The sequence below is a fragment of the Ochotona princeps genome, chromosome 16, assembly GCF_030435755.1.
Source record: "Ochotona princeps isolate mOchPri1 chromosome 16, mOchPri1.hap1, whole genome shotgun sequence".
Lineage (NCBI taxonomy): Eukaryota > Metazoa > Chordata > Mammalia > Lagomorpha > Ochotonidae > Ochotona > Ochotona princeps.
The window spans coordinates 45723826-45739008 of record NC_080847.1 but is presented as its reverse complement, the minus strand read 5'-3'; the positions used below and the strand labels follow the sequence as shown (position 1 = coordinate 45739008).

At 47.1% G+C, this 15183-nt stretch overlaps 1 protein-coding gene across 1 annotated transcript in view; it reads right to left on the bottom strand.

Moving 5' to 3' along the window:
- Positions 1 to 15183, bottom strand: part of TDRD12 (tudor domain containing 12) — an 85842-nt gene that overhangs the window by 49033 nt on the left and 21626 nt on the right. The window contains exons 4-7 of the mRNA XM_058674613.1: positions 13504 to 13623; positions 10531 to 10586; positions 9577 to 9662; positions 1110 to 1299 (exon numbers count right to left, since the gene is read on the bottom strand). Of these exons, the coding sequence (XP_058530596.1) occupies positions 1110 to 1299; positions 9577 to 9662; positions 10531 to 10586; positions 13504 to 13623 (452 nt within the window). The remainder of the gene's footprint in view (positions 1 to 1109; positions 1300 to 9576; positions 9663 to 10530; positions 10587 to 13503; positions 13624 to 15183) is intronic.

The window sequence follows — 15183 nt, the reverse complement described above, 5'->3', positions numbered from 1 at the left end:
TTTTAAGCTGTATAGAACCCAGTTGTATATAAACTAAAATTGAAATGTCAATGAAGAAGTCACAGGATATGGTTAAGAACTTGCATTTTTTTAACATATTGATTATTCAGTACTATGTCATTTAATTCCACAACATTATAAATTGTTGCTGATGTTATGTTGGGACTTTTAATCAATCGGGATGATACTCTGCCAGCTCTACCTTAAGACCAGAGATGGTCTCCCCAAGAAACCGTTGAACTTATCTGGACAATAAGATGCTGGACTTTATGCTTGGTAGATGCTTGCAATGAAAGAATCTCAACTGAATTTGAACTGTGGTAATGCAACAAGGTGGAGGAATCCACCATGGAGGTGGGGTTTCGGGAGGGGGGGAATCCCAGAGCCTATAAAACTGTGTCACATAATGCAATGTAATCAATTTAAAAAATGTCTAAAAAAAACCAGTAGACTTTCAAACTTCACTCAGTTGATGGTAAAGTCCACATAAAGTGCCTTTATGAAAAGCAAAAGATCCAGTACCAAATTTTGTACATAATGACTTTAGCTATTAGATTCCCTTATTGTCCTTCACTCTGGAATAAAAGCGCAATGTTTCTTTGACTTTCAAAAAAAACAAAAATGGCTCAAATACTTGGGTCCTGCCACCACACATGATCTCCCACGTGGGAGACCCTGATGGAGTTCCAGGCTCCTGGCTTTGGCCTGGCCTAGCATGGCCTGCTTTGACCATTTGGGGAGTAAATCAGCAGCTAAAAGATTTCCCTATTTCTGATTCCGTATTTCAGAAATATTTTGAATAAATATTTTTAAATATGTCTAAAACTTTTATTCAACAACTTATTTTGTTAACAGCTTTATGCTATAGACATTTGGACTTCTGAAAGCTTAGAATGCAAAACTAAGAATTATTCCTTCCTGGTCTCATATAAACACACAGTAACAGGTTTAAAACCTCAACATCTGTACCAGACTCATCAGGATTAAACTTAAAGCATTAAACAGAGTGCAAGTTTGTCTCTACATGGGGGAAGGTTTGCACAACCAATATAGCAAGATCATAAACAAAGCAATTTGAGAAAGATATATTTTGGTAACAATCCACTCACTTTCTGGTCCTTGGAAACTTTTTCCTTGCAAAAGCATTGGCCAAAGTGTAAGCGCTGGGTTGAGTTTTCTGGAGAAAGATGCAGACTTCACATTGAGTTCGGGTTTCTCTACAGAATCCAATTTCCTGCTCTCCTTGGGTGATGCATAACACGCAAAGTTCTTTGCAACCAAGTCGTCATTAACGCAAACCTGCAGGATGTGACATATTTCAAAGATGGTAAGATAAGTACTGTCATGTGATTGAAGAAAGCATTTCAGACTTAACCACAAGTTACTATCTTCAGCAAAATGATTTTATAGAGCCTAATGTGGTGGAAGCAGATCTCAGGATTCCTGCTGTGGTGATGATGAACCAAATACTTCTCCCCAACGCCCTGCCAAGGACATAGCAACGATCTGCACGGAATACAATCCTCACGAAGGCACTGGGGCGCCATCCCCACCCACCAGGACAAAGCACTCACAGTAATGGAAGACTGACAAATGGTATCTCATCAAAAACTCAACATACAGACAGAACATGGATCTTTCTAAATCTCAATGAAAAGAAAACCTCCCAATTAAATATGGGCAAAAATGAGTTACCGAAGAAGACACAGGATGGTAGGTAAGCATATGAATACATCACTTGCTTTTTAGGCAAACACAATTTAAAACACTGAGAATCACTATGACACTTTGATCAGAATTAGCATAGAGGGGGCAGTCACGGTGGCACAGACGGCGAAGTGCTGTGGCATCCCCAGCATCCCATCTAGGTAACAGTTTAAGTCTTAGCTCCTCTTTTCCAAAGCAGTCCCGTGATAACTTCCCCCAGGAAGGCAGCAGAGGGACAGTCCAAGTGCTCTGATCCCTGCCAGCCCCATGGGAGATCTGGAAAACATTCCAGACTCCTGGCTTCAGCCTGGCCCAGTCTTGGATGCTGTGGCCTTCTAGGGAATCAGTCAGTGGAAGCTTGCATTCATTCCCTCCCTGTTTCTCTTAAATAAATGAACCGAGCAGTGAATAGATCCTTAAAACAAAAACTATGCAAAGAAACTGGAATCCTATACACTGCTGACGGGAATTAAAATGATCAACTTTGGAAAACAATTTGGCAGTTTATTATAATTTCCAGCATTATCCAGAACTAACCCTAAATAGCATTCCAGGTATTTACCTAAGAACAATGAAAACACAGGTCAACCGAAGACTTGTACATGAATATTGGTAAAAGCCCAACTGGCCCCAACTAAAAGGTACATCAATAAACAGATAGAGAAATACACTGTATCACATCCCTACTATTTGATGAGGTGCAGAGCTGACCACTGACATGTGCAACAAGCACTTTGCTGAAGATGCCCGGCATCCTGGGACAGTTCTGGTGTTCCCTTTACGAGCCTGAAGAGGATATAGGCCCTAATCCTCTTTCTTTGGCAATCATGACCTCATGTATCCATTTTAAACCCTCCCTCAGCTAAACAAGGACCTCCCAGCCTTTAGTCAGAGCAATCCAAGTGTGACAAAGAAATTCATTTTTATATAACCCTGAATGAAGAGGTCAAAAGAGGCTTTTAAGAATAAAGATGGCTGGGCCCGGCGGCATGGCCTAGCGGCTAAAGTCCTCGCCTTGAAAGCCCCGGGATCCCATATGGGCGCCGGTTCTAATCCCGGCAGCTCCACTTCCCATCCAGCTCCCTGCTTGTGGCCTGGGAAGGCAGTCGAGGACGGCCCAAAGCTTTGGGACCCTGCACCCATGTGGGAGACCTGGAAGAGGTTCCTGCTTCCCGGCTTCGGATTGGCGCGTACCGGCCCGTTGCGGCTCACTTGGGGAGTGAAACATCGGATGGAAGATCTTCCTCTCTGTCTCTCCTCCTCTCTGTATATCCGGCTTTCCAATAACAATAAAAAATCTTTAAAAAAAAAAAAAGAATAAAGATGGCTTACAAGGCTGGCCCTTATAACCAACAGTTAAGTGGTGGTTGGTTTTTTTTACCGAAGTGTGACATAAGCAATGAAAAAATCATAGGTAAAATCAACCAGAATGTAGAAAACTCAGAACTCAAAATGAACAGAAAGAAAAACAGTGATGCAAATTAACTTTTACAATAATATTTTGTCTGTATATTGTAGCCTGAAGACAAATCTCTTTATTACAGTAATGTTAACATTTCTGAAAAAAATGTTATGTGCCTCAGGTAAACATACTGTGACAAATTAGAAAATATTTCTCACTGCTTGAGTGAAGTGTCAAGAACAAGGAGGGGCAGGTATGTGGCACAGTGACCTAAGCCACAGTCTGCAGATGTCCCCACCCCGTACTGGAGACCTGGTTCAAGTCCCAACTGCTCTGTTTCCAATCTGGCTCCTTGCTAATCTGCCTGGGAAGTCAGCAGATGATGGCCCTAGTGCTTGAGCCACTTTCACCCTGGTAGGAAGGTGAGATAAAGTTTCTAGCTTCTGACCTCAGTGTGGCCATTGTGGTCATGTGGGGAGCAAACCAGCAGATGGAAGATCTTTCTATCTCTCCCTCTATCTCTGTCACTGCATTTCTTCTTTTTTTTTTTTAAAGATTTTATTTATTTTATTACAGTCAGATATACAGAGAGGAGGAGAGACAGACAGGAAGATCTTCCGTCCGATGATTCACTCCCCAAGTGAGCCGCAACAGGCTGGTGCGCGCCAATCCGATGCCGGGAACCAGGAACCTCCTCCGGGTCTCCCACATGGGTGCAGGGTCCCAAAGCTTTGGGCCGTCCTCGACTGCTTTCCCAGGCCACAAGCAGGGAGCTGGATGGGAAGTGGAACTGCCGGGATTAGAACCGGCACCCATATGGGATCCCGGGGCTTTCAAGGCGAGGACTTTAGCCGCTAGGCCACGTCGCCGGGCCTATCACTGCATTTCAAACAAATGAAGTAAATATTAATAAAACAACAGGGAAAGAGGAGGGTCAGAATGAACCCCATGGTTACGAGACTGAAATCAGAAGGATCACGGTCCTCAACACAACTGTGGATGAATAGACCAGGAAGAAAGATTAAGCGTGTATGTATGTCTCTCTGTGTGTGTACTTGTATTCCTGTTTCTGCTGAGGATGGACCATCAATGACATCCCAGGAGGAGTAAGCACACCTGATGCTTTTATCTCAGTACCTAAATATCGCGTTTTAACTAAAGACACAAGAGCTTCTTGAAGAAGTGGTTGATGATAGGGCTGAGTCCAGAAAATGACAGAACAGTTCTGGGGCATTTTGTGGCACCAGGAAGTAAGCAGTGTTCAAACAATGAGGGGTCACGCTGAAGGAAGACATAAGTCACTTTAAAGAATCTCACATGGGCCCAGCCTGAGATAATTGAGTGGAACAGTAATAAGAGTGTGGGGAGATTATCTCCCTCCAAACAAAACAAATAAACCAAATGCCATATTAACAGAAACTGCTGAATAACTTAACAAGTGGGGAAGAAGACAGAGTTTTTTTTTTTAAATATAGAACTACAATAAAAAATGTAAGGGCAAGCCTTTAGTACAGTGGCTAACTAATGTATCACTTGGGAGGCCTAGAGCTCATGTCAAAATGCTAGGTTTGAATCCCAGCTCTGTTTGCAATTCAGCTTCCAGCTAACACAGACCCCGGGAGGCAACTGATGATGGCTCAAGTGTCTAAGCCCCATGCACCCACACAGGAGACCGAGATCGAGTTCCTGGCATCTGGCGCCTGGCTTCGGCCTGGTCCAGGATTGGCCAATGCCAGCATTTTACAAGTGAACCAGCATACTGAAGACCTCACCCTCTCTGCCCTTTTAAACAAAGTTTTAAAACTGTAGAAGGAATGATGGAAAACAAACCCCACAGCAGCAAGACTGAGTGATGGGCATCTGCTTAGCTTCTCCATGTAGGACACTTACTAGTTTCAAAAGGAAAAATAGCAATTCTTTACAAGGGAAAAACTGGCAAGCATCACATTAACCAGGTGACCAACATGAAGGCCACTAGTGACCAAAGCCACAAACAGCTGCAGCTCCTGCGGTTCAGGAACTGAGAAGGTCACGATCACCATCACTGCTGTATCACTGCCGACACACAGCTCCCTCTGACCAGGTGAAGAATGTTCGTACGGCTGCCCAGGACTCCTCACAAGCGTCAGGGTCATGAGGGCAGAAGGCAGATGGAAGGGATCTCCCAGAACCACAGGAGACTAACTAGAGAGGACAATCAGAGACAAGGAGGACTCTGGGTCAGAGAACAAACTTAGTGGGGAAACTGCAACATTCAATGACGGGCAATGGACTCTTCCATGGTATTTACCCATGATACTCTGGTTGTAATGACTACACTCCAGCTCCGTACAATGTTAACATTAAGAAAACCAGGTACAGGAACCTCGGGCTTAGCCTCCCAGGGCTTTGGGTGGCCCTGGGGGGCGCCCCGGTCAGGCCGGATCCGAGAATGGGGACTCAGCAGGCCGAGACTGCTGCCGCAAGGCAGTGATAGGGTCCCTGGCTTTGGGCGGCCAGTGCACCAAATGGTGCCAGGTTCTGCCTGCTGGCCACCCGGCGGCGAGCTACGGGGTTTTTATGATCAGAAATAGCTGCTTATGGACACCCATGAATAAGGCCAGCCTTAGTGTAGGTGAGACATGAATTTCGGGTGATTCCCAGTAATAGGAACAACAAATTCTAGGGCAAGAGTGGGACTGAGACCTGAAGGTTTGAATGAGAGCACTCATAAGATCTATTTGAACCAGACTGAAGCACCAACCAAATTAGGATCCAGAAGCTGGAGCGGCCTAGTAGGGAGATAGTGGGCACCTCCCTCGTGGATAACTACCCCCACTGATGAACAGGAAAACCACAACAGGGGCGGGATTGCTAAACAGAAACGTACTTGCCAGTATTCATGTGGGCTGAGTAGTGGGCTGGTTGGGTCGAGCTGGGCTGCAATGTCCATTAATTAGTACCAGAGTTTAATGGGAGGTGGGACAGACTGAACAAGACAGCGGTACTTACTCACATGCATGGAAAGCATGGAAGGGAGCAGGGCTGGTGCGGGTTGTGTGGTATCACCCCAACCGGGCTGCAGCTCCCACTGATTTGCGTGGGGACTGAGTGTGAAGTCGGTAGGATCGAGCTGGAACAATACCCACTGGTCCAAGTGGATGTCAGTGCTGGAAATAGAACTGACCCAGCGGAGTTGGTCCAAGCAGATGTCAGTGCTGGAAATAGAACTGACCCAGCAGAGTCCGGTCACCTTAGGCAGGGCTATGACATTAACAAACACGCTAGAGAAACATATCCGGGGGAAGATTTTGTGGGGGAGGTGTAGGCCAAACCCTATGGAAGTTCTAGCCCCACAGGTGACTTCAAGAGATGGAGTGGTGATGGACTAAGCTAGGTGTGATCGGGAAGCCTGCCACTGACCACAGATTGGAGAACCGACGGCAGTCTGGACTAGTTGGGGCAGCGTCGCTCGAGTGTGCATCCTGAGGGGGGTGTGGGGTGGGCCGGACTGCAACATTCACCAGCCCAAGCAAGGCTAAGGGGAGGGCCAGACTGCACCGGGCACTGGCCCAAAGCGCAGTGGCATGTAGGAGAACTAGATCTGGGAGGGGATCAAAGGGAGAAACATGTGAAGCTCCCCTGGTAGTTATAGCTCCCACTGTGAACTGGGGGTTGGACAGACTGGGCAAAGTTGCATCAATGGCTGGTCAATGTACTATAAGACAATGGAACGGGCGCACCGGGCAGTACAGAGCACACCTTAGCCCACAAGTAAGGTTGGTAACCAGGGTGGAGCACAGGACATGCCCAGCTAGGTTTTTACACCAACTGGTCTGCGTGAGCCACGGACGCTGAACCACAGTGTCTAAGGCTAGGTTTGTGACAGGTGAAGGGCTGTGCCAAGCTGAGTCAGAGCAAACACCAGCATGCAGATCACTGGCTGGGAACAGGCTCCAGTTGGGGGGCCAAGGGAACACTGTAGCTGGGTGGAGGTTCCCACCAAGAAGCACATAAGCTGGAAAGCAGCTGCGTTCTGGTCAGGATACAGTTGTTGTCTCCCTTGGCACAAGTGTGGACTGGGACAAGACGCACCAGGCCAGGCCAGACTGCAACACCATCTGGTATTCTGGAAGACCAGGGTAGATGTGGGACGAACTAGGCTAGGTCTTAACCTCAACTGAGCCATATATGAGCTATATGTGGGTATGGACGAGCCGTGGCTGGGCTGAAACATCCAACAGCAAAAACCAGAATGGGTTGAAGGCCAGTTGGGAAAAGTCACTATTCCTGCTAGGACAGGAGGTGAACTGAGCAGTGCTGGCTCATAGATCCCCTGATATGCATGAAATCTGGTATCGGGAGGGGTTCTGATGGAGGAGCCTGGGCAACTCCTCTGACAGGACACAGACCCTGCAGGTAAGTGCAAGAAGCATGGAAGGAAACAGCCAAGAGGTCATGGAAAGTGTCCCACTGGCATACATTTGGCATGGGTCTGGAGCAGACCAGGCTGAACCAGTTAACGTCATCCACTGGCAAATCTGAGTACCAGAATAGTGTGGGTCAAGCTAGGTGCAGTCGCGACAAAAGCAGTACACAACACGGAATGCCAAGGTGAGGCTGCCTGAGTCGGATGTGACTGTTGTAACCTATCAGCACACAGGAGAACCAGGAAGGGAGGGGGCAGAACCGGGAGGGGAATAAGGGATGGTTCCCTTGCTGGACAGCTACTCCCACTGGAGAGTGTCAGCTAGGATGGGAGTAGACCAGACTGGGCAGGGCTACGGCACCTGTGTGCCTCATGTGGACCAGATTAAGGAAAAACCAGGCTGGGCTGATTGTTCCTACCTGTGCAATATACAATTAGAGTGGGTGAGGGTTGTTGGGGCTTAACCACAGCATCAGCTGGCAGAAGCTGGCATTGGGGGTCAGTGCTGTAAAATTAAACCACAGAACCACCTGAAGAGCACATAATCTGGGAGTGGGAGTGGCCTGGGAGGGAAATAGGGGGCTCCCCCCTCTTGGGTTACCACCCCCACGGAAGGGCGCGAAAACTAGGACAGGGGCTGGGGTGGCTAGACCGTGCCACCCAACAACATCCGTGAAGGCTAGATAGTTGAACTGGATAGATGGGACAAGGTCTTAAAACCCATTGACATGTATGAGAGCAGAAGGGGATATGTGACAGACTGGACTAGTCTGCTACACATGATGGCAGACCAGGGTAGGGGGCGGGCCTGGTTGGGGTTATTGTGGTCGCTCTGACTAGGTTGGGCTGCAGCCCCCACTGGTTTACACAAGGGCCCAGTAAGTGATGGTAAGAACCAAGCTGGACTGCAAACACCCATTGGTTCCAGTGAAAAACAGGGATGGAAGCGGAATCAACCCAGCAACTGCAATCACCAGCTGATAGGGGCAATGGACTGTGCCGGGCCCTGTGCCTGCTGGTGCATACAGGAATCTGGTCTGGGAACACCTCAAAGTTTCTTCTGGGATCCCCCCAATCGAGCTTTCGGTCTCCGAACGCTAAACATCAAATGACAGAGGACAGAACAAGTCAAGCAACTACTTCAGCTATATGTTGGCAATGAAAAGACGGAGCAACTGGAGACTATATGATGGACTATATCAGTCTGTGCATTTTCCAACGACCACATCATGCCTGGAGTGGTGAGAATGGCAGCAATACAGTTCTGTGGAGCTATCAAAACCACTTTGCCGGCTCTACCTTCAGGCCAGAGATGGTCTCCCCAAGAAACTGAGGATCTATGCTGGACAAGAAGATGCTGGACTTTTTGCCTGGTAGATGCTTGCAATGAAAGAATCTCAGCTGATTTTGAACTGTGGTAATGCAGCAAGGTGGAGGAATCCACCATGGGAGGGAGGGTTTGGGGAGGGGTGGGGGGAATCCCAGTGCATATGGGACTGTGTCACATAATACATGTAACTAATAATAATAAAAAAGAAGGTAAAAAAAAGAGAATATAACGAACAAATAAAAAAAAACCAGCAGCAACAAAAATCTCCATACCATTTTTTGTTTTTTGCTGCTTCTCTGAAAGTTTAAAATCATATCAAAGTTTTAAAAAATTCAATTAATGAGGCAGGCACCCCTGTGGGCTCCAGGAGGCCCAGAACTAGCACCTCCCAGGTGCAGAGCTGGCCTACACAGCAGCAGATCAAGGGGGCTCACGTGTGCCGTCCGTTTTCTCTGCACTTACGTGGCCACGAAGCGCACACAGTGAGCAAACCCCGGAGCAGGGGAAAGGCAGTGAATCAACACCACAGCAAAGAATTTTTGCCCATGACTAAATAAAATGAAGTCACTTTTTAAAATAATCGAAACAAACTACACATTCCTGGCTAACTTCGGACTTAGACACTGAAAGATTAAGATTTCTACGCTACATGCATTACACTGTTTTCCATGCTAGTTAGTCATCGTTTTACTAAAAGCAAAATTTTAAACAGTTTAAAATATGACTTACTTTTTCATTTTTTATAGTTACATAAAGGTAAACCTCAAAAGTATCTTCTTCCACAGCACACAGTTTGGCTTCCACCTGGGTGGTTGCTAGATGGCACAAAAGAAAACCCAAATCAGCTGCGAACACTGCGGTCATCCTTGCCTGCTAACATCTGTCAACCATGTAAGAGCATCCAGCCCCAAAACGGCCACAGCCTTTGCCTGTGGGGTGAGTCACCAGCCCTCTGTCCTGTCTGCAGCATCCTCCTGCCACCCGACAAAGGCCTCCTCTCCAGGGTACTTCTTGGCTCTCCAAACGGTCGTCCACTCATTTTTCCAGAAGTGCCAGAAGGCTCCCAAGGTCCAAATCCCAAATCCAGTGACCCTTCTAATCTACTCCTTCCAAGCTCAAGGCCTGTGGCTTTCCCTTTCTCCAATCAGGGTAGCCCCGGACAGGGCAGAACCCAATGACATCCCAGACAGCCCCACAGGCATTACACACCCCCTAACTCTTCTGGACAGCCTTAAGAGACAGGCACAGTCAATCACCAGACCCCTGACTACAAGAGTTCAGGAGAGACATCACAAAAACAGTCCATTATATAGGTTGTTAAAGATATTTTTACATTTCTTAAATTAGGAACTATTTATTAGATAACAAACATCAACTTAGTACAGTCTTGCTCACTGAAAATATCTAGGCTTTTCCACAATTGCTGTCCCAATAAAATCCACAGCTATTTGCCTGCAGTGCTGCAGCTCTTACGCAAACTAAGGAGCAGACATTATTACCACACAAAAAGCCCCTTCCTCACTTCCGCTGTCCATTACTGATGTCCACATTCACCTGCCAAGCTACAGGTGTGCCCAAGCACTGGTCTGAAGCAGCCCCAGGTGAACTAGGAAAACCTATGAGGCGGGTCACACATGGCCAATCCTGTCCCAGCAGAGGCTGCCAAAATATGAACCAGCTTACCTTTCAGAATATTCTGGAAGTATTGGATAGCAGCACTGTCCCACTTCTTGGCAGGTCTGAAACAGTGAATGGGCAACTTCATTAGACAAAAACATCACTTCTATCCACTGGTTATTCTCCGTGGCCTGGGCCATGATGAAGGGTCCTCCCCAGCGTGGCAGGAACTCAAACATCAGATCCACCATCTGCAGTCTCCCAGGTGCCTCAGCAGAAAGCTGCACTGGAAATGGAGCAGCCAGGACTCAAACCAAACACTCCAGTGTGGGAACACAGGGTTCCAAGCACTGATTAACCTATTATGTCATGCTTATCCCATGCCTTCAAGCTCAAATGAAGAAAAGTAGAGAAAACAGCCCATGGCTGGACAGAATCTATGTTCAAAAGTACTAGCTGTTTCTACCTTTCCCATGAAAGATATCATGTTCATTACTTCCAGAAAATTACAGGGGCTGGTGTCGTGGCACAGTAGGTAGAACCACTACCTACAAAGCTGGCACCCCACGTGGGATCAGTTCATGTCCTAAGCTGCTCCATTTCCATTTCAGCTCCCTGTTGTAAACTGGGAAGAGCAGCAGAGAATGACACACGTTCTTGGGCCTCTGACCCCCCCCCCGCCCCCCGGAGATGTGGTTGAAGATCCTGGCTTTGGGGTAACCCATTCTTAGTCACTAAAGCCATCTGGAGGGAAGATCTCTGTCTCTCCTTCCCTCTCTACATAACTCTGAGATAAATAAATCTTTAAAAAAATTATAAAGGATTTATAAAAGGATGCAGCAAAACATAGCAGTTCTGAAAGTGACTACACTTTTCTTAACAAAATGTAGTAGATTCCTAATAAGTGCAAACAGCTGCAGAGAAAAACCAATCTGAAATATGAACAGATAAATCACCCTCTCTCTCTCTCCATAAACACACACTAACACACACAAATGTAAACATACACCTAAAACCCAAGTTTGCAAGTTAGAAAAACACAAGTTGAAAATGACCACTGCAGACAAGCAGAGATTCAAAGGCCTATCAGTGATGCTGTATGGGAAGATATCCCAATGAGAGTATAAACTGACAGTCTTTTTTGCTAGTCTGACAAACTATCACAAATCATAACACACACATTAAAACTGTTCCTGGTAACAGTGAGTGCAAATAAAGTGGTGAAACCTGGTGGTGTGGCAAGTGAGCTAAGCTGCCACCTGGGATACTGGCACCCCCATAGACAGTGGTTCAAGTCCCAGCTCCTCCACTCCCAATCTAGTTAATGCTTCTGATAATCCTAGTGCCTGGGTCGCCTGCTATAGATGGGGGAGACCTGGATGGAGTTCCAGGCTCCTGGCTTTGGCGTGAGTCAATCTCAACAATCACAGCTTCTGACTGTCAGAGTCATCTGAGTAAACCAACAAATGGAAAATCGTTGTTTCTCCCTCCTGCAATTCTTCCAAATAAAATTAAATCATAAAAACAAGGAGAAACAACCTGAGAAGACCCAATACCCTTATTTAAAAAACAAAACAAAACTTACTCTTTGTCCTTCACCTACCCCAAGGGCATCCTGGGGCTGAATGAGGCCTCATTAATTCTGGGAAGAGAGTCCTGGCAACAAGGGAGTGAGAAATCCAGGGACAGGATACCCAGTGCAGAGCTGGGCATCACAGGCTGGTGCCCAAACCACCCCTCGATGGCCTGCAGCTGACCATTCCAGGAAAGAGTTAGCATGGAACAGGCTGGCTGGACAGCAGCCTGGTGGGGCACTGAGCCAAGCAGAGACAGCTGGCTGACTAGAGCAACTCTGAGGCTAGCTCCAGCAGAGATGCATTCACCCTGTAAGGGAACTGTGGTGATGAAGATGGTGGGAAGAGAACAGGGTCTCCAAAGAAACCACAGGGACCCACAAAAAAGGCACCTTCTGAGTTCAGGAAGCACAATACAGCATTGCCAGGCTGTGCAAATGGAGTCTTCACTGGCTGCTCCCTCTGGCCTCTTTGTCATGGACACCACGCTCTAGGAGGAAGACCTAGAGGAGCTGCAGGTGGGAGGTGGCTGCCCACACAACACAGAAGCCTAAGTCAAGCCCCTGGTGGTGCTCCCCAAGGAGCAGTGACCACACCACTGCCCAGCAGAGCACCGTCCCGTACGAGGACCCACTCTGGGCAAACACTTGCAGAGGCTAAATACCAGGAAAAAGTTGCTCTGTGTGTGTGTGTGTGTGTGTGTGTGTGTACACCTCTCAGCAGTTACATGTTTTATAAGGATTTACCTGTATTAGTATGGGAATGAATAGCACAAAATGGCTTGAAACCTAGCTATTAAGATGTGACTGGTTAACACAGAAAGCACAGCAGTCGCTGGTACGCATGAAAAAGACTGGAAGCGGTGAGGAAAAGGCAATGACTGGCAAAGCACTTCCACAACTACTTCTAAGTTAATTCTTAAAATGGGAGTCTCTTTCCTCTTCCCAACAAGGTGCTCACAGAGTGTAGAAGCACACCGAGGGAGTGCAGGATTCAGGCTCAGTGTGTGTGAGCACACCGGGGGAGGGTGGGACCCAGGCTCACAGCGTGCACACATCACCCACAGAGGGTAGGAATCCTGCAGCTGCACAGGCCACAGAGGTCTCCAGGAGGAAGGACAGGGGACAGAGGCATGCAGGGGACTTCTTATAAACAGTCCCCTGGTCGTGTTTTATAAAAATTCTTCTTTACTTCTTTTTGTAAGTTTTTTTTTTTTTTTTTTTTTTTTTAAGTAAAAGGCACAGCGCTCGGGCCCCATGCCAACGCCCCCTCACGGACAGCCCTGGGGGAGGTGGTGCCCAGGAATCAGCCACGTTGGTCCAACATTTCCCCAGAGACTATCTCCAGCACAACCCAAGAGCTTCAAACCCTGCTCACCCTTCCACAGGTTAGGACGGCACACAAATGCAGGCCTGAACTGAAGGCTTTAACTCATGACTCAAGCCACTTCAGGACCTGTACTTACACAAACTCGGTGCTATCCTCGCAGAAGTCAATGTGTAACGTAACAGGCTTCGTGCAGTACAGTCGGAATTTTTTTGCTCTGTAGGGAAGCTGCATAAAGGATTCCACTGCAACCCGGATGCTTACAAAGGAAGCAGAAATATTTCCATTGTAAACAGGCATGTGACAGAAAACCCTCCTTTATAGTTCACCCATAGATAATGAACACATTTTCTATAAAACAAACAATAACCAGCAATTTCTGATTCTAACACAGTCCACAATAGTGCTTGGGGTCATCTGGCCAGGTGGCCAAAAATAGCTTCTTGAAGGGCAGGGGAAATATCTTTCTATTCAGAGTGAGAATACAGCACATAGTCATTCAGAGTACCTGTAGCACTAAAACTCCATGGCATGGGAGTAGGAATTTTGGGGGAAAAATGTACCTGAGGTGACTCCTCAGGTTAAGAAATGCTGTGTAGCTAGCCTTGTGGTCCCTTACGTTAGGCCACCACTCGTGATGCCAAGGTCCATATAAGTACCAGTTGGAGGTCCATATAAGTACCAGTTGGCGCCTCGCTGAGAAAGCAGCAGAAGGTGGCCCGAGCACCTGTGTCCCTGCCACCCACACGGAGAGAGCAGATGTAGCTGTAGGCTCCTGGTGTCAGCAGGCTGTCTTGAGTGCTGGGGGAGTGAACCAAGGGATGGGAGATAGTATTTCTGTATCTCTCCTTTCCCTTTTTGGTCACTCTTTCATATCATAAATAGGAAGGAACAGAGGAAAGAAAGGGAAAGACACCCTGCCTAGGGGACAGGCATTTCAATTTCCTGTTGGGATGCTGCTTGGGATGCCCTCATCCTGACTCAGAACACTTGGGTTCCAGCTCTCAACCTATTTCAGCTTCCAGCTGGTGTATGCCCTAGAAGACAGCAGGTGCCACCCACAGGGGAGACCCAGAGATCCAGCCCCTGGTTCCTGTATGGCCCAGCCAGGGCCACCATGGGTACTTCGGGAGTCAATAAGAAGATATAGCCAGCCAGCCAGCCAACCAACCAACCAACCAACCAATCTCCCCCCACCTCTCACTCACTGTGTACCTTTGTCTCTATCTCTCTGCCATTCAAATACATAAAAACTGAAAGAGAAAATGAACCAAAATACGGGGTAATTATGAGCAAATCAGTGAAGCAAATTCCTGAACTGTAATGCTGCATCAAGGTGGAGGAATCCACCAGGGGGGAGGGGGGGGGGAGGGGGATTCCCAGAGCCTATGAAACTGTCACATAATGCTAAATATTAATAAAAATAAAAATTAAAAAAAATTCCAATTACTATATGACCAGAATTACCAGAACACTGTTGCTAATGAACAGACGTTGAAATAGTATTTGCCAACCTTGCATGAAAGAACTGACATGACAATTAATGCAACCAACAGACACCTTGGCATATTCCTTTACAGCCTCTTCCCCGAATCGCCATCCTTCTTAGATTTAGAAAAAGGAGGTTGCGGAGCTGTATTTAACTCTATGATTCTCTTGCCCAAAACACACTCAAAATACCAAATATAAAAAGAAAAGCTCCCCAAATGGTTAAACACGGTAACTAGCTCTGTAACGGTCACAGAGCTGCAGAATCCCAAGCTGGGAGGCACCTAACTTCTCCCTTAAGTATCTGCATGTCCTCCGCCCCCAAACCCCT